This window comes from Musca domestica, unplaced genomic scaffold (assembly GCF_030504385.1).
Source record: "Musca domestica strain aabys unplaced genomic scaffold, Musca_domestica.polishedcontigs.V.1.1 61, whole genome shotgun sequence".
In the NCBI taxonomy this organism is placed as follows: Eukaryota; Metazoa; Arthropoda; class Insecta; order Diptera; family Muscidae; genus Musca; species Musca domestica.
Window position 1 is genome coordinate 3,298,658 of NW_026712367.1, and position 25,740 is coordinate 3,324,397.

Here is a 25,740-nt window from a genome sequence, read left to right on the forward strand (position 1 = left end):
AAGTATTCCATATAATGTTCTCCTTTCAAAATCAGTTGATTTTATTCGAAAGCATTAATATTTTCAAAAGTTATGGTCTTTGAAAAATTATGCTGAGAATTTATTTACAAATTTAAAAAATTAAGCACATGGAATATTTTGGAGATATCTTGGGTATTTGATGAGATATCTAAATGTAACTTATAGAAATGTAAGATATGAGAATCCTTCTAAAATATAGTCCAAATTTAGTGAGATACATTAACTATTTCCAAAGTTGGAGGTCATAGACTCCAAAGACAAGAAGCAGTTAACAACTTAAAAAATTAAAACACTACTATATTTTTGGCTATAACTCGTGTATTTAGTGAGATACAACTACGTAACTTATAGAAATGTGTCATTTAATATTCTCCTTTCAAAATCAGTTGATTTTATTCGAAAGCACCAACATTATCAAAAGTTATGATCTTTGGAAATTTTGTGCCGAAAATAACTTTTAAATTTGAAAAACAGAGCACTCGGAATTTTTTGGAGATATCTTGGGTATTTGATGAGATATATTAATGTAACCTATAGAAATGGGAGATATGATAATCCTCCTTAAATATTGTCCTAATTTAGTGAGATACAATAACTATTTTCAAAGTTAGAGGTCCCAGACTCCAAGGACAAGAAGCAGTAAACAATTAAAAAAATGAAAACACTACTAAACTTTTGACTATAACTTGGGTAATTGATGAGATATGATCATACAACTTATAGAAGTGTTACATATAATATTCTCCTTTCAAAATCAGTTCATTTTATTCGAAAGCATCAATATTTTCAAAAGTTATGGTCTTTGAAAAATTATGCTGAAAATTATTTACAATTTTAAAAAATTGAGCACTTTGAATTTTTTAGAGATACCTTGGTTATTTGAGGAGATATCTGAATGTAACCTATAGAAATATGAGATATGATGATCCCCCTTAATTATTGTCATAATTTAGTGAGATACATCAACTATTTCCAAAGTTATAGGTCAGAGACTCCAAGGACAAGAAGCAGTAAACAATTTAAAAAATAAAAACACTTCTAAACTTTTGGCTATATCTTGGGTATTTGATGAGATATGATCATTATACTCATAGAAGTGTTGCGTTAAATGTTCTCCTTTCAAAATCAGTCGATTTTATTCGAAAGCTTCAATATTTTCAAAAGTATGGTCTTTGAAAAATTATGCTGAAAATTATTTACAATTTTAAAAAACTGAGCACTTGGAATATTTTGGAGATATCTTGAGTATTTGATGAGATATCTTAATGTAACCTATAGAAACATGAGATATGATAATCCACCTTAAATATTGGCCTAATTTAGTGAGATACATTAACTATTTCCAAAGTTAGAGGTCAGAGACTCCAAGGACAAGAAGCAGAAAATTATATAAAAAATTAAAACACTACCAAACTTTTGGCTATAACTTGGGTATTTGCTGAGATATGACCATGAAACTTATAGAAATCTTAGATATTGTAATCATCTTTCAAAATCAATTAATTTTGATGAGATATGTTTTTTTATCTCAAAATATATGAGCTTTACAAAATGATGCACAAAATATTCAACATTTGACAAAAATAGGCACTTGGAACTTTTTTCCTATATCTCAGGTATTTGAATTGTCTTGCTCTCTAAACTTTTTTTATTTGAAAATAACAATATCTTCTTTTAATACCAGCTGATTTCAGTTAGATACTCCAATCAGTTCCGAAGTTCTGTGTTGTTGAATATAAAAATGACTTTTCTTTAAGATTTTTGAAAATTTAAGCACCAATGGATTTTTGGCTATATCTTGGGTACTTGGTGAAATATGTCAATTTAACTTTCTAAAATATCTTAAAAGATATTTCTCTTTCAGAATCAATTCACATTGTTTGGATATGTCAATGTTTTCAAAAAATGTGGTCTCCAAAATCAGATGCCCAAAAATATAAAACAATCTCAGAAAAAACTGGGTACATGTAAACTTTTACTGATATCTCTGGTACATATTTAGATATGTCAATATAACTTACCGAAGTAGCATATCTGCTATTCTTCTTTCAAAATTATGCCATTTTGTTTAGATATGTCAATCTATTCGAAAGTTATGGTCTCCAGAAGATGATGCCCAAAAATAAAAACTGGTTACATGTAAACTTTACTGATATCTCGGGTATTTGGTTAGGTAGACGAGTGATATTTATAGAAATGTCAGAAATGACAGTTTCCATTAATAATTAAGTAGTTTTATCAAAATATATTAACTATTTCATAAGCAATGGCTTCCCGAAAAAAATGATGGGAAAAAGTTTGAAATTGAAATAAATTAAGTACCTGAATATTTTTCGGATATCTCGAACATTAGGTTAGATATGTAATTAAAACTTATTGATTTGGTAGATAGGGCGTCCTTCTTTCCAAATAAATTGTTTTTATAAGGATATGTTCATTTAATGGAATGTTATGGTCTCGGGATAATGATACCTAAAAAAAGCATACATGTCTGAAAAACTGGTAACTGATATATTTTTGTCGATATCTCCATAATATGGTTAGATATGTTAATGTAACTCATATTTGTATTGAATAAGACCTTATGCTTTCAAAATATGTTTAATTCATGGCAATACGTTATATATTTCCAAAGTTATGGTCTGTGGAATATGGCCACATGAAATATTAAACGTTTTTATAAATTAAATTATCTCGGTTATTTGGTCAGATATGTAAAAGTAGCTGAAAGAAGTAGGCCTTCTTTTAAAACTGAGTAATGTTTTAAGATATTTGAAAATTTTAAGGGACATTGGACCTGAAAATCTCTGAAAGAAATATAAACAAAATATCAATAATAATATATGTTTATATGCCAACATATTTTTTTGCTATAACTTTGATATTTGTTCAAATTTGTTACTATATCTCATGGTAATTTCAGATAAGATTTCCCTCCTTAAAGTCCAACTAATTTTTATAAGATCCCTTCAAATAGTATACAATATATAGCTTTTAGAAAATAAATTTGAAATTTTTTTGATAAATTGCAAAACCGGGCACCTGAAACGTTTTGGCCATATCTCAGGTATTGGATTATGTATGTCACCAAAATTTTAGGAAGTAACGGCTACGATAATCTACTTTCTTAATTGTGGCGTTTTATTAAAATCCGTAAAATAATTGCCAAGTTCTGGCCATCGGAAAATGTTGACAAGAAAAAATATTTTTTATGACAAATTAGGCGCATGTAATTTATTGCGTATATCTCAGGTATTTTTTGAGATATATCAATATAACTTAGAGAAACGTCAGATATGATATTCCTCTTAAGAAATCTTTTTATTTTTTGGTTATATCTTAATTTTTTCAAAATTTATCGTCCTTGAAAAACAGATGACCAAAAATATGAAAAGTTTTATAAAATTGGATATAACTAATCAAATGTTCCTATCTTTAGTGTTTGTTCAGTTATTTTAGTAAAACTTTCAAATATTTTAGATATGATATTCTTCTTTCAATATCGTGTAATTTTACCTAGGTACATCAATTATTTTAGAAGTTATGGCCTTCGGAAAATGATAACGAAAAAGGGGACAATTTTTTTGCAGATTTGGGTATATCTATTAATTTGGCGATATCTCGTAAACTTGCTAGGCTGCATTTATGATTTTTTGCAGGCTTCAATATCTGATATCAATGCTCCAAAATCATATTTAATCTTCTTAATACATTAGCTACTGCCAAAGATATGCCCAAGGGAAAAATTGTGATAAAAGTAAAACCCTGTGTAAACCTGGTTAATGTCAAACATTTGTGTATTATGTGATTATACACCGCGACAAAATTTATAATTTAACTTCAATATTTTATATAGCTATTGAAAACTCAAGCATGTTTCTAAACACAGTAATTATTATTACAAATGTGATGGCTTCTGGCTCCAGTTCATTTAATAAGTACATTTAATATTTTCTAATTGCCCATAGAAAACGCTTCACAGTACAATGTTAATTAGGTATTAAAGACTTAAGTGCAAACAATATTACCTAAAACGTTACGTATATCTATAATAAGGCTCGTACTTTATTATTATATAATTCAACTAATAATATGTTCACATCAGAGCTTTTTGTAGGGTAAATAATATTTGACGTTTATGCACTGGAATTGACAACTTAAATTCACTGGGACATTTTTTTCCCAATTATTACTAAATTATTAAATGAAATCCCAAAAAATTTGAATGTTCGCAAAAAAGAAACAGTAAGTTGACAGTAGATTGAAAGATGCGGAATCGCATACGTCATTTGCGGAGCGACATTTAATGCATTTATTTGATGACTCGACATGTCTGAAATTTTTTTCAGAAATTCTTAAAATGCCGAAATCCCAGCAGAATGATTGAATTAATTTCGTTGTCAATTTCAATTCAACTTTCCATTTCAATAATTCGATAGGAATTTCTATTTCTATTTTTATTATTATTCATTATTAATTATTGTTTATTTGATTATGTTAGCTGACGGCTTGATTGATCATAACATTTTAATGACCGAGTAGAATTAATGTGAACACCAACAACACAAAAAACCGGTAAATTATGGGGGAAGACCTCACCTGGGCAAAACAACAACAAAAACCGAAATTCTAAAATACTATCGATTTTTTTCTGTTTTGTTTTGAGCGTTTCTTTCTTTTGGCAAAATTCTTTGGTTAGCTAATGCGTTTTTTACTGTTTTTGTTTGTTTTCTTTTCCTCAATTATTGTCTGACCACATAAAGTGGTTAATTTGGTTACGGACAGTTGGAGGTCAACGTTAAGGTAGTGAGAGAGAGAGAGAGAGATTGGGTGATTTATTGCTAAACCCTGCATGAAACGCAATTTTATTTATATCAATATTTAGTCAATATTTAGTCAATATTAAAGACTCTCAGCAACTTTCCTATGAGAAAAATCTTCGCAAAGGATCTTTTTGAGGAAAATTACAAAAAATAAGTCGTTATAAAATAGTGTTCATTAAGGTCTGCCAATTAATGATAATTCGAATTTCCCATCTCTGGGAAAAATGTCTCTCATTCTTTACAAAACGGACATTCAGCAATTAGCTTTACAACCAAGGGATTTCTAGTTCGATGTTTTAAGTTGGGTACACACATGGCAAAAGAATACAAATTGATGTATCAACACTTGGGGACATTGATATGTCGAATATTTTAAAATGTTTTTTAAAAAATAAGTAGATTTCATTAAAGTCGCCAATTAATGATAATTTGAATATCCCATCTCTGGGAAAAATGTCTCTCATTCTTTACAAAACGGACATTCAGAAATTAGAGTTACAAACAAGGGATTTCTAGTTCGATGTTTTAAGTTGGGTACACACCATGATAAAATGATACAGGTAGGCGCATCAACACTTGGGATTATTGATATGTCAAATATTTTAAAATATTTTTCAAAAAATAAGTAGATTTCTATATGTTTTCTCATGCGGCGCCAATCTGAGGTTGTTATAATAAGCATTTTTAAACAAGTTTTAAAAATTTGAATCATTTTTCATTCAAAATTTTTTATTCAAAAACTAGTTTGACAGTTCATTGTCCCAACAGTTGTGTCGATGCAACTACGTATATTCTTCTACCATGCTATCGCATAACAAAAAACAAAAAACAAACAAAACAAACGAAAACAAACTATTGGAAACGTTTGCAATCGTTTCGTTCCGTATTTTCTCGAAGCACGAAACGGAACAAAACCGATGCAAACGTTTCCCGGCGATTGTTTCGCAAACGATACAGCTCGGCAACTCACTGCCGAAGTACATTGAGGCAATCGCATTGTTTGTCTACTTCAGGCATTGAAACGTTTGTGGTTTTGTTTTGTTTGGAGTACAAAACGATTGAAAAAATTTTAAAAGTTTGTGTCTTCGTGAGAGGGATTCGTTAATCGTTTCGTTCGCTGCCTTTGATTATATTATTTTTCCGGATAAAAATAGGGCCCGCTGTGATCGAAAAAGTACATATTCACTTTACTCATGTATTTCACAACTGAAATGTCGGTCATGTATCACACAATATGTGCAAAATTCTACATATGGAAAATTTGACATTACATATGTTTCAAAACATATCGTCTGATAGAGCCTTTGGCAGGGCCACTTCTAAAGGTGAGAATAAATAAAACGCTTTTTGACTCTCTTAAATCTTCTGCTGGCTTCTTCGAAAAAAAAAAAAAAAACAAACAGTAAAAAGGCTGTAAGTTCGGCCGGGCCGAACTTTGAATACCCTCCACGATTTGGAACGAATTTGGCAATTTTCAAAAACAATAAAATCCGTTAAAAATTCTCTTAAAATCTTAAGAATAACGAATGCAGCTGTTACTTTAGGGTCTATACGACGACATGGACCTGCATAGGTAACTTTTGTCATAAGCCATTCCAATATTCAAATGCAAAACTTAAAAAAAGATCGGTGAATAATGTAGCTAAAATCATCAAAATACCGAATATCGGGAGGTAAAGTTATTTGAGGGCTATACGAAGACGTGGACCTGCCCAAACAATTTTCTGTCATAGGCTGTAGTATCCACTACCAACATCAAATACCAAATTGGAAAGAATTTCTATGAATAATGTAGCTAAAATCAACAAAGTACAGAATATCGGGAGGTACAGTTATATGAGGGCTATACGAAGACGTGGACCTGCACAGACAATTTTCTGTCATTGGCTGTAGTATTCACTACCAATATCAAATACCAAATTTGAAAGAATTCAGGTGAATAATGTCGCTAAAATTAACAATGTGCAGAATATCGGGAGGTACCGTTATATGGGAGCTATACCAAAACGTGGACCTACATGACCCATTTTCAATACCAAAAGTCCTGCAGACATAATATACATTTGAGTAAAATTTTATCAATCTACTTCAATTCGTTCGGATGCTAGAGTGATTTTCACAGACGGACGGACATTGCTAAATTGACATAGAATTTTATGCTGATCAAGAATATATATATTTGGCGAGGACTAAAATGTATATTTCGAGGTATTACAAACGGAATGGCAAACTTAATATACCCTCCATACTATGGTGGTGGTGGTACTATGGTAGTGCCAAAATCGAACTAAGTCAACCTAAAACTCATTTGTTTCTCTGCGAAGAAACCAGCCGATGACTTAAGTTAGCCAATAAAGCGTATTGTGTGTTCTCAGCTTTTAATGTAATACTGGTAGAGAGTTTAGTTTACACTCATTAATATCTCTTTTTACTAGGGATTCATAGGTCGATAAAGGAAACCTTCTATTTCTCTTAATATTTCCTCCTTTCTAAGCGTATATCCTTCAAACAATTAATTTAAATAAATAATTAATAATTAAATGAGTAACATTAATAGATGTAATAATTATCATGATAATAATCATATTATTAATATAAATAATAATAATCAATGCAAAATTAAGTGGCTAGTGTCATTTGTCGCATGTGCCTATTGACGAAAAATCACTAAAAAAATCGTATCAGATAACCATTTACATAAATTTTAAATGTTCATTTCCTCTATTACAAGGTCCACCTTGTTGTCGAAATTTATTACTTCCAGTTACAATTCCTTTAAACAATATTGTATTTTTAGTCTCAGAATATTTGACATTATATTTGTTAAAAAGAAAAACATATCGTCTGATAGTGCCTTTAGCTGGGTTCATTTCGTAGCTTTTAATGTCATATTGAAAGAGAGTTTAGTTAACACTCTTTAATTTCTCTTTTTTTATTAGGGATTCATAGGTCGATAAGGGAAACCTTCTATTTCTTTTAATATTTCCTCCTTTCTAAGCGTATATCCTTCAAACAACTAATTTAAATAGGACAATATCAGATCACCATTTATTTAAATCTAAAATTTTCATTTTCTCTATTACAAGGTCCACAATTTATTACTTCCATTTAGAATTCCTTTAAACAATATTGTATTTTTAACCTCAGAATATTTGACATTACTTTTGTTAAAAAACATATCGTCTAATAGATCCTTAAGCTGGGTTCATTTCGTAGTTTTTAATGTCATATTGATTGAGAGTTTAGTTAACACTCTTTAATTTCTGTTTTTACTAGGGATTCATAGGTCGATAAGGGAGACCTTCCATTTCTCTTAATATTTCCTCCTTTCGAAGCATTTATCCTTCAAACAACTAATTTAAATAAGACAATAATTAATAATTAACTAAATAATATTAATAAAAGTAATATTTATCATGACAATAATCATATTATTAATATAAACAATAATAATCATGGCAAAATTAGGTGGCTAGTGTCATTTGTCGCATGTGCCTATTAACAGAAATTCACTAAAAAATAAGTAGTATTGTATATGCTTTCCTATACGACGCCAATCGAAGGTTGTTAAAATATGTATTTTTAACAAGTTTTACAAAATATGAAAAATTTTTCATTCAAAAATTTTAATTGAAAAATTATTTTCTGTTTTTTAGGGATGCATAGGTCGATAAGGGAAACCTTTTATTTCTTTTAATATTTCCTCCTTTCACAGCGTATATCCTTCAAACTAATTTAAATGAGACAATAATTTATAATTAAATAAATAATATTAATAAAAGTAATAACTATCATGATAATAATCATATTATTAATATAAACAATAATAATCATGGCAAAATTAAGTGGCTAGTGTCATTTGTGGCATGTGTCTATTGACAACAATTCAATAAAAAAATGTATCAGATCACCATTTATTTAAATGTAAAATATTCATTTACTCTATTAAATGGTCCACATTGTTGTCGATTTATTATTTCCATTTAGAATTCCTTTAAACAATATTGTATTTTTAGCCTCAGAATATTTGACATTACATTTGTTAAAAGAAAACATATCGTCTGATAGTGCCTTTAGCTGGGTTCATTTCGTAGCTTTTAATGTCATATTGATAGAGAGTTTAGTTAACTCTCATTAATTTCTGCTTTTACCAGGGATTTATAGGTCGATAAGGGAAACTTTCGATTTCTTTTAATATTTCCTCCTTTCTAAGAAGATGTCCTTCAAACAACTAATTTACATAAGACAATAATTAATAATTAAATAAGTAACATTAATAAAAGTAATAATTATCATGATAATAACCATATTATAAAAAAATCGTATCAGATCATAATTTATTTTAATCTGAAATGTTCATTTTCTCTATTACAAGGTCCACCTTGTTCTCGCAATTTATTACTTCCATTTACAATTCCTTTAAACAATATTGTATTTTTAGCTTCAAAGTATTTGAGTAAAGTAAAGTATTTGTTAAAAAAAAAACATATCGTCTGATAGTCATTTCGTTTTTTTTAATGTCATACTGAAATAGAGTTTAGTTAACACTCTTTAATTTCTGTTTTCACTAGGGATTCATAGGTCGATAAGGGAAACCTTCTATTTCTTTTAATATTTCCTCCTTTCTAAGCGTATATCCTTCAAACAATTAATTTAAATAAGACAATAATTAATAATTAACTAAATAATATTAATAAAAGTAATATTTATCATGATAATAATCATATTATTAATATAAACAATAATAATCATGGCAAAATTAAGTGGCTAGTGTCATTTGTCGCATGTGTCTATTGACTACACTGAAAAAATTGTATTACATCATTTATTTAAATTTGAAATGTTGATTTTCTCTATTACAAGGTCCACCTTGGTCTCACGATTAATTACTTCTAGTTACAATTCCTTTAAACAATATTTCATTTTCAGCCTCATTTCATTTCGAAAAAGGCAATTGTATTCCATGTTATTAATATATATGTTTGCCCTGACTGTAAAAATAACAATAATAAATCAAATTAATAAATAAAATAAAAAAATAATCAAATTTTTTTATTAGTTTTAAATACTAATAAAATATGTTGATCAATTTTTTTTTTGTCATTTATTCAAGTAGGTTTGATCGAAATAAAATCACCAAAGCAAATTGGCTTACTGGACTTTCTCCTAGGCACGTCATCTGTTTAGAATTATTCATACTTGTCGAGATAAAATTGCCTTATTTAAATGTTCATTACCATACCAATAAAAATAATAATAATATAAAATCAACATATATTTTTTTTTATTCTTTTCAGAGTTGTTGTTGTTGTGGTCAGTTAATGGTGTTGGCGTTTATTACAAAAAAAAAAAAAAAACAACAAACTACAATTAGCGCTGAATAAAATTATTATTGTTAACGCCTATGTCAATATTGCACGCCTAGCTGCTCAAAATTGTTGTCCAGATTTTAATGAAGCATTTTAATGCCACAGACACGTCGTTGCATCTGAAGCGTAAAGTAATTCGAGATATTATCGAAATAAATACAACAACAAAAGGAGGAATAAATCTCTCAACACTTGGTTTATTTTTCGTAAAGCCCATATGATTTCTGGAAGTGAAACAAGAACAAGAAACAATATCCCGTGGCATTTCTATATTTAGATCTTCATAACAAAAAAAAAAAAAAAAAAACCAAAAAAGACTTCTTTTCTTGCCAATCGTTGCTTTTGCCAGGTATTTAATACCCTTTGTCATCATCCAACACCACACCACACCAACCAACCATCCTCCTTATCATCGCCATGGAATTGACATCGTTGAATCAAACAAAAGATGTTGAGTTTCAGGACGTCTACTATACCGTAACACAAAAGAAAAACTTTGGTAAGTTTTGTTTTTTTTTCTTGTTCCCAAGAACATTTTATGACGCACCTTATTTAATAGGGAGGAACGAAGATAGTTTCCTAAAAAATAATTTTTATAAAAAATATCTAAACATACAACAGATTTTTAGACATACATTTTTTTAAAAATTTTAATTCCGCACTTTGTCAGTTTCAAGTAGCTTAATATAGTTTTCTATGAGAAAACTCCGGATTTTGTGTTTTTTTCTTTAGAAAACCCGCTGAATATGTCTTTAGTCAGTAGACAGCCTCAATATATCAAAAAGTTTATACCTACAGCTGATTTGTAAGCCTGCTCAAAGCTCAGTAAACTTCTTTGTATATCGGCCTAGTGATCCCTATTAAAAAAATTTGGAAGTAATTCCAAGTAATTCCATTTCACAATAGTTTCGATAGTGTATACCCCACTTTAGTTATGCCACTAGGGATTCCTATGGAAAAAAAGATGCCGGACTTCGCGTTCTTCTTTAGAAAAGTAGCTGAATATTTCCTCAGTCGGCAGGAATTTACTAAAATTGAAAAAAAAAATATTAATAAGCTCAGTAAATCGGCCTGGTGATCCCTATTAAAAGTTTTTTCGATTCGTTCACAAATTCACATGTAATTCGATTTCATAATTAACTCGATAGTGTATATCCTACTTTATTTATGATACTAGAAATCCCTATGAAAAAGAAACTATACAGGGTGAGATAAAAAAAAAACTGGAACAAGACTTTGTTGCGCCATAATTTTTACATTTTTTAATTCTATTGAATGAAAGCAAAAATTGGCGGAAATAGCATCAAATTTTAGAATAAGTTCAGATTTGTTCGATTTTGTCACCTTTGGTACGAATTATGGCCTTCAAACGGCCATCACACGCTGCCCGAATGTTGCTCTGCGGTTTTTTGGCCCATTTCCGGCGAAGCGCCTGCTAAAGGTGATGACACTTTGGTATTTTTCAGACACAATAGTCCAACGGATTGGTATCCGGAGATTTTGGTGGTCATTGTGCGCTGGAAATAAAGCGAGGAACATCATTTTGTAACCACTCTTGGGTGGCACGTGCTGAGTGCGATGCGATGCTGGGGCCTGTTGGAATGTCCAAGATGCCACGGTCGATTAATACGAGTGGAGAGCTACCTTCGGCTGTTATGGTGGCCAACCGAAGGTGCATATTTTCAGCAGACCTCCTTGGCAAGTAAACACGATCATTTTGTTTGTTTACAAATTTCTGGACAACGAATGTTTTCTCACCGGAGACCACCAAACCAAATTCGGCAGTTCCCCACTTTCGGCCAAGCGAAGCAACTCATTAGCTCTTTTGAGTCTATTTTCTTTCTGGTGCGGTGGAAATTCTTGCACTTTTTGGAATTTCAATGGCTTTACCACAAGCTCATTTTTTAATATATGCCGAATAGAATATTGCGATATGTTCAGCTCACGAGTCATTTTTCGACCACTGCGAGGCGGGTTTCGATCAAGTCGCTTCTTTACTTTTCGAACCATTTCTGCTGATGATGCGGTTTTCTTCTGATGTCGGGCTACGCTACGATCTAGTTATCCCTATTTAAAGCGTAAATTGATGAGAGTTCATTATAACATAGTTTTCTCACAACAAAAAAACAGTCAAAGCTCAACCAAGTGAAAAACGAGACTTTTTCTTTTTTCTTTTCCCTTCTCTCTTTGTCTCTCTCTCTATCCTCTTATACTATTATATGTGCCGGACAATTGGCAAACATGTGTATACATTACTTTGGGAATCGATCTAGTGATCCCAATTCAAAGCGGCGAACAGAACATGTTTTTTTTTTAATCTTCCCCTCATGTAATAAAATGGAGAAGAATACAGGTGGATGCACCAATGCTTGGGAACATGGATATGCCCAAATTGTTTTAAACGGTTTTCCAAAAAAATCTAATTTTTATAAGTTTTCTTATACGACATTACTCGTAGTTTGTGCTGCGCAACTGAAAAACATGTATCTAAACTACTTTGCTAATCGATCTAGTGATCCCTATCCAAAGCGGAAATTGATGAGAGCCTATTATACGTCTTTCTCACAAAAAAAAAAACAACAGTCAAAGCTTAACTCCAACGAAAAAACGCGAGTTGAATGATGTATTTTCGCCTCCCCTACAGTAAATGATATCCTAATTACATTTTCGTTGTCTTACTTCGATCTCGTTTACAAGGGGAAATTATTAGGAGAGTTCACACGAGTTAATAAAATAGCGGAATACAACATAAATAGAGGTTCGACGAACAGAACATGTTTTTTTAAATCTTCCCCTCATATAAAACCATGGTAGAAAAATACACGTAGATGCATTAATGCTTGGAAACATTAATATGTCAATTTATTTTAAAAGTTTATTTAAAAATAAACAGATTTTTACATGTTTTCTTATGCGACGTCATTCGGATGTAGTGTCGCGCAACTGACAAACATGTATATAAACTACTTTGCTAATCGATCTAGTGATCCCTATCCAAAGCGGAAATTGATGAGAGTCCATTATACGTTTTTCTCACAAAAACAAACAACTGTCAACGCTTAACTCCAACAAAATAAAGGGAGTAGAAGGATGTATTTTTCTCTCTCTCTCTGTTTTCCTCCCCTATACTTAAATGTATTCTTATTGCATTTCCGTTATCTTACTTCAATCTCGTTGACAAGGGGCAATTATTAGGGAAGTTCACACGAGTTAATAAAACACCCAAGCAGCATACAGTAACATATCGACTTAGCTGCTGGGACAATAAACTGTCGAACTAATTTTGGAATTTAAAATGTTGAATGAAAAATATTTAAATTTGTAAAAAATGAATGAATGACGTCCTATAAGGGCGTCACATAAATATATTTTCTCACGTAAATATATTTTATATTTATATAAAACTAGTTTCAGTGTTTTGAAAAATGTTTTTTACACCAGTTTTTTTATTTTTTTTTATTTTCTTATATAGAATGTGCTTATGTGCCTGGTCTACTGTATCTATTTTTAGCTTTATATTAAGTAATTGTTATTTTCGAAATCAACCAACAAATTGACATCATTTGCTAAAGGTAAAATGAGAGTATTGGCATTTGCATCTACTTACCTTTACCTCGTTTATAGGGAACAAATTTGTGACAGGAGCTTACGCGTGAGATGTGAATGAACAGAAAAATTAAAAAAAAATCTGGCCACGTTTCTCATATTTTATATACGGGTGTTAAAAATAACATCACTTAAAATTCCAAAACAAAAAAAAAACGGTTTGTTGTTTTTTTTTTCTTTGGTTTTGGTTGTTTTCCTGCAATTCAATTGAAGTCAATTTGCAGGGAAGAGATTTAAAGCAGCAGCAACTAATAGCTGCCATTAAACGAATGAATGACTGGCGGACAGAGCATGATTACATGAATGAATTCATGACAATACAAACCCCTTCCCCCACCCCTCACAGAGTATTGCTGGTGGTGATCATGTCGTGAAGTGTAGTGATGTTGTTACGGCTTGTGATTTTCACAATTAATTGAAGTGGCAGTTGCAGGGTTAAACTCAGTTCATTCATTCATCCGTTTAAACATAACCCACAATAATACCGACAGCTCAATGTTACAGACTGAGTGTCTAACTGGCTGGCTGAAAAAAGGTTAATTAATCTTCCGCCAAAGCAAAGCAGATCAGAGCATGACTGCTCAACAATTGTTTGTTGCCCAAGTGGCAAGGGTTTCGATTGCAAACTTTATTTGACTGAGATTATGGGATGTGCAAGCAACCAATTAAACCTGCTGTAATTTCTGTAAGATTCCCTTTAATAATTAAGATTTTCAACAAGGCATTGTTTAAAATTAAAAACTTGAAATTTTTAGTAATAAAAAACAGATATGGCAAAAATTATAGGTAATTATAAAATTAAAAAAAAAACAAAAAAATATTAAATGGCTCATCCAAGTTATAATGCTGTTGTTATTGGAGGAATACCCATTTACAACAATGTAAAGTGTAATTGTTATTTTATTATTTTAATTTTTCTAGTAACACAACAATTACCTATTTGCCAATGTTGGCACAAAAATAAACCAAAAATATATCCACTTCCAAATGTCAAAATAATTCTGCTAACTAACTAACTACCCAACCAACTATTGACCAATCGACCAACATAATATTAACAATTTTAAAGAAAAAAAAAACAACAAAAAATACCAAAACAAATTTCAACATTCTACTTGAACTTTGTTGTTGTTGTTGTAGCATTGCGTTTCTTGGTTGCTTTTTTCAATTAGAAAAAAATGAAACTTGTTTCTTCCACAACATTCGAAAATATAATGGCAAAAAATTTAGGCAATAACCAGCGTCATGAGAAAAAAGTGTGTGTGTGCGCTCAAATCCATCCACTAACCACTTAAAGGCATGATCAAAACAAACCAACCAACAACAACATCATCATCCAGTTAGCAGGTGGTCGGTCGGCCGTTTGGCATGGGCACACCGCCATGGAAGCTTCTAGAAAACTTCTAATTCACATAAAGATAAATATTGCAAACATTTACATTTGAAATGTATTAATGGTCATTTGACATTATTGGCTGTAAAAATTCGTTACTATTTTATAATTGAGCATTGCCATTTGAGAACATTTTCGGTTTCGGTGTTTAACGGCTATGAGAATATTTGATTGTGTAAACGGTGTTTAATGGCTATGCGAGAAGTAGGTGAATAAATATATTTATTGTCAATATATTGACAATTGCGTTTCCTATTTCTTCCTCTCCTAATTCCCATGCATTTGTTTACTTATGCTCTCCCTCTCTATCCCGTTTGAGAGGCCGACATGTATGCATGTATAAACATAAATAGAATGATGTCCGTTAAATTCTCTATTTCTCTTTTCTACGAAAAATATATGTTCTGTTATTCCAATTCAATGTTATTGCTTAAGCATGGTTTACACAGGACTGATAGGAGATTATTGTGATCGTTATAATGTAATTAAAAAATGTTTTTTAAAGAGTTATAAGAATGTTTCTCAAAAAAATAAATAAAATAAAAATAAATAAAATAAAAATAAATAAATAGAATAAAAATAAATAAATAAAATAAAAATAAATAAATAAAGTAAAAAAAATAAATAAAAAAATTACGAAAAATTTATGAAAACTTTATTTGAAAAAAAAATAATAAATTAATAAATAAAATAAATATATATTAAATAAATAAAAAATACAAAAATGATTTCTAAAGAGCTATGAGAATGTTTCTCAAAAAAATAAATAAAATAAAAATTAATAAATAAAATAAAAATTAATAAATAAATAAAAAAATACGAAAAATTGATGAAAACTTTATTTGAAAAAATAATAAATTAACAAATAAAATAAAAAATATAAATTACGAAAAAATGGATGAAATTTGTATTTGAATTGTTAGTACCATTTTAGAACAATATAGGAAGTCGCATCATTTTCGAAATTTACAAGTTAGTCTTTGAATACCCTCCACAATTTGGAACAAATTATGGCAATTTTCAAAAAAATAAAACTCGTTAAAAATTCTGTTAAAATCTTAAAAATACCGAATGTTGCCCTTATATTAGGGTCTATAGGACGACGTGGACTTGCATAGGCAACTTTTGTTATAAGCCATTACAACATTCAAATGCGAATTTTGACAAAAAAAAATATTCGATGAAAATGTAGCTAAGATCATGAAAATACCGAAAATAGGGAGGTACAATTATATAGGGGCTATACCATAACGTAGGTCTGTAGAGACAACTTTCTGTCATAGGCTGTAGTATCCATTACGAACTTCAAATAACAAATTTGGAATAATTCCGGTGAATAATGTCGACAAAATCATTAAAATACCGAATATAGGGAGGTACCATTATATGGAGGCTGTACGAAGACAGTGACCTGCACAGACAATTTTCTTTCGTAGGTTGTAGTATCCATTACGAACTTCAAATACCAAATTTGAAGCAATTCCGGTGAATATTGTAGATAACATCATCAAAATACCGAATATAGGGAGGTGCCATTATATGGGGGGCTATACGAAGACTTGGACATGCACAGACAGTTTTCTGTCTTAGGCTGTAGCATCTATTACGAACTCCAAATACCAAATTTGAAACAATTCCGGCGAATAATATCACTAAATTCAACAAAATACCGAATGTCGGGTGGTACCATTATATGGGGACTATACGAAGACATGGACCTGCAAAGATAATTTTCTGTCATAGGCTGTGGCATCTATTACTAACTTCAAATACCAAAGTTGAAACAATTCCGGTGAATAATGTCGCTTAAATCACGAAAATACCGAAAATAGGAAGGTATATGGGGGTTATAGGAAGGCATGGACCTGCACGGATAACTTTATGTCATAGGCTGTACTATCCATTACGAACTTCAAATACCAAATTAAAAAAAAATCCGGTGAAAAATGTCGCTTAAATCACCAAAATACTGAAAATAGGCAGATTCCATTATATGGAGGTGAAACGAAGACGTGGACCTATATGACTCATTTTCAATACCAAAAGTCCTGAAGACATAATTCATTTCGTTCTGAAGCTAGAGTGAATTCCTCAGACGGACGAACATCGCTAAATCGACATAGAATTTTATTCTGATCAAGAAAATATATACCTTGTGGGGTTTAAAATGCATATTTCGAGGTGTTACAAACGCGATGACAAACTTAATATACCCTCCATACCATGGTAGAAGAATACAGGTCGATAAACCAACGCTTGGGAACATTAATATGTCAAAAAATTTTAAATGTCTTTTCAAATATAAGTAGATTTTTATATGTTTTCTTATACGACGCTACTCGGAGGTTACTATAATACGCGTTTTTCAACAGTTTTTACAAATTTAAATAATTTTTCATTCAACATTTTCAATTCCAAAATTCGTTGACAGTTCATTGTTCTAGCAGCTGTGTCGATGCGTCTACCTATATTCTTCTACCATGCTCCATACTATGGTGGAGGGTATAAAAAGGCAAAAGGCGACTTGGCAACGGAGATTACTTCCTTAATTTTGCCATGAGTTAAACTGTTTTCATTTTCATAGAATTGGTCTTGTGTAAACCGTCGGTTACTTTCATCGATAACATGCTTGGTATATGGCAATTTAGCAAAATATACCGTTAATTATTTTTTTGGGTGGAGATTGGAAATGTCATTCTAATTATCTCTCAATAATAATTTTCGTAGGGTTGCCAATCAATCAAGTATGGCAATTATAATGTCTGCATATTTTATAGTCTTTTTTGTTTTTTTTTTTTCTAAATAATTGTCTTCCTTAATTTCGCATTTCATAATGTATATTTCATTTGCATTTGAAATTAACATATTCATATAATATTTCTAGTTGAAATGCATTCATATAGAAAGATATATAAATCAAACGAATGCCGATGAATAATATTTCATTAAGGCAGGGTCAGGTTTTTTCTTTGTATGGTGTTTGCTTGCTTGCTGGCCTGCTGATTTTAACACATGTGTTTGTTTTAACATTTTGTTTGCAATAATTAATTACCGCATCTTGATGAAATAAAACAATGGACTCATGAAATTAATATGATTGAGGAAAAAGTAAATTATTTGCCTTATTAACGTTGATAAGTCGGGGAAAAGTTTTAATAGCTTTTTCCTTTTAACAGAAATTAAAAAAAAAAAAAAATTATGTTCATCGCAACGATGAATAGTTGATTATATAGTTCTTCCCGTGTTTCATGATGACAATGCATTGTTGGTCCAAAGTGTCAAATGTGAACTTTGAAATAAAAAATTATATTTTTTCAAAATAAAAAAAATAATATTTTTGTTTTTGCGTGAAATAAAAGCATTTCCTGAAAAGATGTGATTGTATCAGAAATATTGTATATTGTCGTCAGGAAGAAATAAACATGCAATAACAAAACAAAGTGAAGGTGAGATTACGTAAAACGCTTTTTTGGCTGGCTTAGACAACGGCTGAGTTCTTCGGAAAAGAACAAAGGAGTGTAGGGCCAAATTCGATCTAAGTCAACCTAAAACTACTTTCTTCAAAGACCTAAAATGGTAAAGTTTGTCATTTCGTTTGTAACACCTCAAAATGTACATTTTAGATCCCATAAAGTATATATATTATGGATCAGCATTAAATTCTATGTCGATTTAGAGATGTCCGTGAGTCTGTTCATCTGTGGAAATCACAATAGCTTCCCAACGAAATGAAGTAGATAGATAAAATTTTACTCAAATATATATTATGTCTGAAGAACTTTTGATATTGAAAATGGGTCATGTAGGTCCACGTTTTGGCATACCCCTATATAATAGCACCTCCATATTTTCAGTATTTAGGTGATTTAAGCGACATTATTCACCCGAAATGCTTCAAATTTGGCATTTGAAGTTCGTAATGAATACTACAGCCTATGACAGAAAATTTTCTGTGCAGGTCCATGCCTTCGTATAGCCCCCATATAACGGCACCTCCCGATATTCTTTATTTTGATTATTTTAGCGACATTATTCACCGGAATTCTTTTAAATTTAGAGTTTGAAGTTCGTAACGGATACTACAGCCTTGAACAGAAAATTATATGTGCAGGTCCACGTTTTGGTATAGCCCCCATATAATGGTACCTACCGATATTTGAGCGTCATTATTCACCGAAATTGTTTCAAATTTGGTATTTACATTTTTTTACTTATTTAAATTACGTCATATTCATTTTAACCTGACAATCTGTGTTGAATATATTCACAATTTCATTTATTTAGTTATGAATTTCCGTAAATAAACATTGCATTTTTTCTGGTTAATAAATTTTTACTCAACAATGTCTGCATTGCATAGGCGATGATGATGAATGAGCGCCATCCGCAAGTTCAATGACTTCTGCAGCCGAAAACGTACCATAAAATGTACAGGTACAACTTTTATTGACTGTTTTGTTTTTGCCAAACAAGAGTGATACAACAATCATTCTTGGGGCTGGGTGGGCTTGTCATTATGAAATTAACATGCCGTTGGTTTTTCTGTCTGTAGTAATAAAAAGCTACACTTGTTTACAAAAAAAAAAAAAAAACATTTAAAAAAATAACAATTTATAAATATTAGACATTGAAGATGTATACCATTCTCTTTTCAATTTCACATAAATATTTACCATTTCATACTAAAAAGCCCATATAAATATTGTATCATTGTCCCAGCAGCTGACAGTTCATTGTCCCAAAAATATTTTTTTTTTTTAATATTTATAACTTTTCCCTAACAATTCGATAAAAGATGGATCGTTTTTTCCACCGTATGAACCCTGCATAAAATAATTGTGACAATAATAATCTAAAAATTTTTGTCTCCTTTACACGAATACTTCAAAAATTCATGTAAAAAGTGTACTTGAAAGAATTATGGACATTATGTTGTGATATCTTTTATGTAATTTTTATTTTTAAATTATTTATTTTAATAATATGGCATATTTTCTAACAATTCGTGAAAAGACCCAATTTTTTGTGTTGTGTAAAACGTGTATAACAGTCAGTTAACAACTGTTTGAAATATGTCAAGGATTCTCACTCTCTCTCTCTGTCTCACACAAATGCTTTCTAATAAATAGGTACTAAAAACTTATTAAATTAATGACGATTTAAACATTATTGCCAACAGCGTTCAATACTTTTCTTTAGATATCTTTATATTTGCAAGAAAATTATTAATAACCTGTAAACTGTGGTAAAACAACCGGTCATTATTTTCACTCTCACTCTCCCCTTCATCTGCCACACAAAGAATATTCTTTTGTTTACTATATCTCTGTGTCATGGTGAAAGAAATATTCTATTTCTGCACGTTTTTATTTCTGTATGCATGCAAGTGTGTTTATAATTTACATACATACAATACATTTGCACGCAATGTATGTAAATGATCTTGTATTTGAGCCTTTAAACAACACGGCACATGCACATCTGGCTGCCCGCACGGATTCATAATCGATGCAATTATTGGCGGTTATGCTTTTGTTGTTGCTCTTTAGTAAATTTGTATTACAAAATAATATAGAGGTGATTGTGCGGTGCTTTTTCACACATCATTGTTGTTGTTGCTGCTGATAATGCAAATCTTCGTTTGTTTACATTCAATATGCCGTTTCTTTGTCAAGAGTAAATGAGAGTACGCGTCTCACCGGCCATATGAGAAAGAGAATCTTTAAGCTTTGTTTTTTGAACAGTGAGAGATGGAGACAGAGTCAAACTTATAGTTTCCCGCCAAAACAACGTTGCAAATGCCCGACAATTATCTTTCCGGTGCATTTTATTTGTAATTTCTTGATTGGTTTATGCTGTCGAAGAATAATATCGGTCATTATCAATGGCACTGACCTTGGAGATTATTTTAAAGTACAATTAAATTTGAAGTGGTTAACAACAAGAACAATGTATGGGTTTAAAAGAGTGATTAATGTTTATTTTTATAAGTGTCCATAATATGAAGTAGAATGCAAATTATAATTATCGATGAACTAACCTTTATTGAAGGTTATAAAAAACTGGGTGAACATTTTCAGACAAATGGTAAGAAAATATGATTTTTTTTAAGAATATTTGTTCAATAAATGCCAGGACATTATTGGGGCATTTGGAAATAGGAGAACTATGAAAAAATATTTTTGATAATTTAAAAGGGCTTTTTAAAAATTAAAAAATATGTTTTTTGGAATATAAAAATTGTGAAATTTCCGTCAGCTGTCGGGTTTTTAAAAATGTTCAATGGATTTTAGGTATTTTCTTTAAATTGCGGTGTTTTTAGTTTTATATTGCCAAAGACAATAATTGTGATTGAATATTTATAGAGAATCAATCACAATAGTACAAAACTACAAATTTTTGTCAAGAGCAGCCTTCTTGGCTGAACTTATAGGCTTTGTATTAGTTCTTACCGATATCGTTTTTTTCCACATTTTTTTTTTTGAATTCTGAATTTTTATAAATATAACAAAATATGTTAAAATTTTATTTCAAAATATTTGAAATATATTTTAATTTTTTAAATTTTTTTCAAAGAAATTAGGTTTTTTTTTTAAATATATTTCTTGAAAAGTTTGATTTAAAAAAATTCAATATTTTTCATTTTATGTTTACTTTTTATGTCTTTTAATTTTTAATTATTTTTCGAAATATTTATCAAAAACTAATTCAAATTCTTTATTTCCAACTTTTTTGCAGTTAAAGTTATTGGAAAGCGCCAAATCTTAAAAGGTGTTAGCGGAAGCTTTCGCAATGGCCAGCTATCGGCCATTATGGGTCCGTCGGGTGCCGGCAAGAGTAGTTTACTCAATGCCATTTCGGGATATGTGTAAGTATTTTTTTTTGAATGTTACAGACCCGATTATTACCAAGTCTATTCTTTTCCCTAGAACTTCTGGTGTGGACGGCCTAATAAGTATTGATCGTAAACATTCCTGTTACATTACCCAAGAGGATCATCATCAAACTTTACTCTCTGTCGAGGAGTTAATGAATCTTGCCTGTGATCTCAAATTAAAGCGTAGCCATCAACAGAACAAAACGGAATTGATAGCGGAAATATTGGATAGTTTAAATTTGAATCATCGCCGTAATGTGAATGCCAATGATTTAAGTGGTGGTGAGAGGAAACGTTTATCGGTGGCCCTGGAATTGGTGGCAAATCCGAAAATATTTTTTCTCGACGAACCAACAAGTGGTTTGGATGAAGTAACTGCGGCTCAGTGTATACGTTTGCTAAGATCTCTAGCCCAACGGGGCCATACCGTGGTTTGTACAATACACCAACCCTCGGCCACCATTTTCAATTATTTCGATAATGTTTATGTTTTGGCCAAGGGCAAATGTGTTTATCAAGGTTCACCGAGGGCCTTGGTTTCCTATCTCAGTCATGCCGACAAGAAGTGTCCCAAACATTATAGTCCACCGGATTATAGTAGGTTTTCTCTTATCTCTCAAAATATTATCAAAATAATTAATATCCGTACTCTTTTCCAGTCATTGAGTTGTGTGATTTTGAGGACCCTCAAGTGGTATCGACCCTTAGCGCCCTTGTGGACAATGGCAAGCTGCGTTACACGGCCCAGTGTGATCAAGAATACTCATCGTTTGCCATGAAAAATGGCAATTGTGATAGTCACAGTTTTATGCCGTTTCGTCAGGCTTTATTTTCTCTCTTTCCCGAATCTCCACCAACGAAATCGTTATCTTCAATCTTCACAACAAACGCCAAGAGTAACGGTAGCAATCCACTACTGGATGGTGGTAAAGTAGTATTGCTGAGTCAAGCTAAAACTCTACTCCGACAATTGTCTACTACGGATCGTGAAGTGGATCACATATCAAGTTTTCAACAATTCTCAGTGCTTTTGCATATTTTGTTTTTGAGGATTTTGCGAGCCCGTATACCAATTTTTATACAAATCTTTCACCATGTCATGGTGGGATTGTTGTTTGGTGAGTATGGAGGATTTTTTTTTTGAAAATTGCAGGAAGTTATATTTTTAATTTAATTGTTTTAATTTGATTCCAATAGGTGTCCTGTATTTCAAGCGTGGCAATGAAGGTTCGGAATTTTTCTCCCATCTGAAATATTGCATCAGTGTGATTGTTATGATAACCTATACTCAGACAATTATACCGGTTATTAGCTGTAAGTATTCGAGAATAAGATGTATTCCAAATAATATTCTTAAAAGACCATGAGCGTCGCAATTTTTTAGGAGTTCGTCAAAGAATGTTCTCAAAAATCCAGTGCCTGTCTAAAAATATTTGTATACCCTCCACCATAGCATGGAGGGTAAATAAAGTTTGTCATTTCCGTTTGTAACACCTCGAAATATTCATTTTAGACTCCACGAAGTTATATATTCTTGATCAGCATTAAATTCTATGTCGATTTAGCGATGCCCGTCCGTCTGTGGAAATCACTCTAGCTTCCGAACGAAATGAAGTAGGTTGTTAAAATTTTACTCAAATGTTTATTATGTTTGCAGGACTTCTGGTATTCAAAATGGGACATGTAGGTCCACGTTTTGGTATAGCCCTTATATAACGGTACCTCCCGATATTCGGTATTTTGATGATTTTAGCGACACCATTCACCGGAATGGTTTCAAATTTGGTATTTGAAGTTCGAAATGGATGCTACAGCCTAAGACAGAAAATTGTCTGTGCAGGTCCACGTCTTCGTATATACCCCATATACTGTAACCTCCCTATTTTCGGTATTTTGGTGATTTAAGCGACATTATTCGCTGGAATTGTTTCAAATTTGGTATTTGAAGTTCGTAATGGATACTACAGCCTATGACAGAAAGTTGGCTGTTCAGGTCCACGTCTTCATATAGCCACGTCTTCATATAACGATACCTCCTTATTTTCGATATTTTTGGTGATTTAAGCGACATTATTCACCGGAATCGTTTCAAATTTGGTATTTGAAGTTCGTAATGGATACTACAGCCTATGTTAGAAAATTGTCTGCGCAGGTCCACGCCTTCGCATAGCCCGGAACCGCCCGATATTCGGTATTTTGATGATTTTAGCGACATTATTCATCGGAAATCTTTCAAATTTGGTATTTGAAGTTCGTAATGAATACTACAGCCTTGGACAGAAAATTGCCTGTGCAGGTCCACGTCTTCGTATAGCCCCCAGATAGTGGTACCTGCCGATATTTGGCATTTTGATGATTTTAGCGACATTATTCACCGGAATTGTTTCAAATTTGGTATTTGAAGTTCATAATGGATACTACAGCCTATGACAGAAAGTTGTCTGTTCAGGTCCACGTCTTCATATAGCCACGTCTTCATATAACGATACCTCCTTATTTTCGATATTTTTGGTGATTTAAGCGACATTATTCACCGGAATTGTTTCAAATTTGGTATTTGAAGTTCGTAATGGATACTACATCCTACGACAGAAAATTGTTTATGCAGGTCCACGTCTTCGTATAGCCCCCATATAACTGTACCTCCCTATTTTCGGTATTTTGGTGATTTAAGCGACATTATTCATCGGAGTTCTTTGAAATTTGGTATTTGAAGTTCGTAATGGATACTACAGCCTTGGACAGAAAATTGTATGTGGAGGTTCACGTCTTCGTATCGCCCCCATATAAAGGTATCTGCCGATCTTAGGTATTTTGATGATTTTAGCGACATAATTCACGGATTTTATTTCGCATTTGAATATTGTAATGGCTTATGACAAAAGTTGCCTATGCAGGTCCACGTCGTCGTATAGACCCTAATATAACAGCTACATTCGTCATTTTTGAAAATTTTTTTTTTGAAAATTGCCGGAAGAGCCTTTTTTGTGAAGACTTCTTTTAAACGGCTTTAGAATTCTGGAGCCTTTCTAAATATTTTAAGACTAAATTGGGGTGCCCTAATATATTCATAGAAATCCGTCTTTAATGTGGGTTAAAATTCTAGAGCCTGTCTACACACATGACTTTCTAGAAGCCATCCGACAATTCTACTTAAAAATCCAAAAGTTTTCATAGAAGATTTATTAAAAAAACACTAGGAGTCTGTCTAAAAACTTCCTAAAAATCTAGGATTCTTAGCAAAAGTCTCCCTCGAAATATTCTTTAAAATATCTAAAAAACTTGTAAAAGTCTTCAAAATTCGATAGCTAACATTTTGAAATGTCCATAAAAAGTATTTACAAAAATCTTTTTTTTTTTGCAGATCCTTTGGAGGTGAAAATCGTCAAGAAACAAACTTTCAATCACTGGTACTCCCTCTCAACATATTTCATGGCCCTGTGTATGAGTCGTATGCCGCTGCAGGTATTCTACAATGTAATATTTCTTACACTAAGCTATTGGATGACAGGGTTTCCATGTCAATGGTGGCGTTTTGCAATATTTGTGGGAGTTGGGATTATGGTGTCACTGGTGGCCGAGGGATTGGGTCTGACAATTGGAGCGGCCCTAAGTATAACGGTATGTAAAAAATCATCAATCTTTTTGGGT

At 31.5% G+C, this 25,740-nt stretch overlaps 1 protein-coding gene across 1 annotated transcript in view; it reads left to right on the plus strand.

Moving 5' to 3' along the window:
• The window catches only part of LOC101896421 (ATP-binding cassette sub-family G member 1), a 32,765-nt gene that overhangs the window by 6,506 nt on the left and 519 nt on the right, over nucleotides 1–25,740 (plus strand). The window contains exons 2-7 of the mRNA XM_059129499.1: nucleotides 10,142–10,712; nucleotides 21,951–22,080; nucleotides 22,142–22,686; nucleotides 22,749–23,207; nucleotides 23,287–23,403; nucleotides 25,454–25,710. Coding sequence (XP_058985482.1) covers nucleotides 10,631–10,712; nucleotides 21,951–22,080; nucleotides 22,142–22,686; nucleotides 22,749–23,207; nucleotides 23,287–23,403; nucleotides 25,454–25,710 — 1,590 coding nt within the window. The 5' untranslated portion in view covers nucleotides 10,142–10,630. The remainder of the gene's footprint in view (nucleotides 1–10,141; nucleotides 10,713–21,950; nucleotides 22,081–22,141; nucleotides 22,687–22,748; nucleotides 23,208–23,286; nucleotides 23,404–25,453; nucleotides 25,711–25,740) is intronic.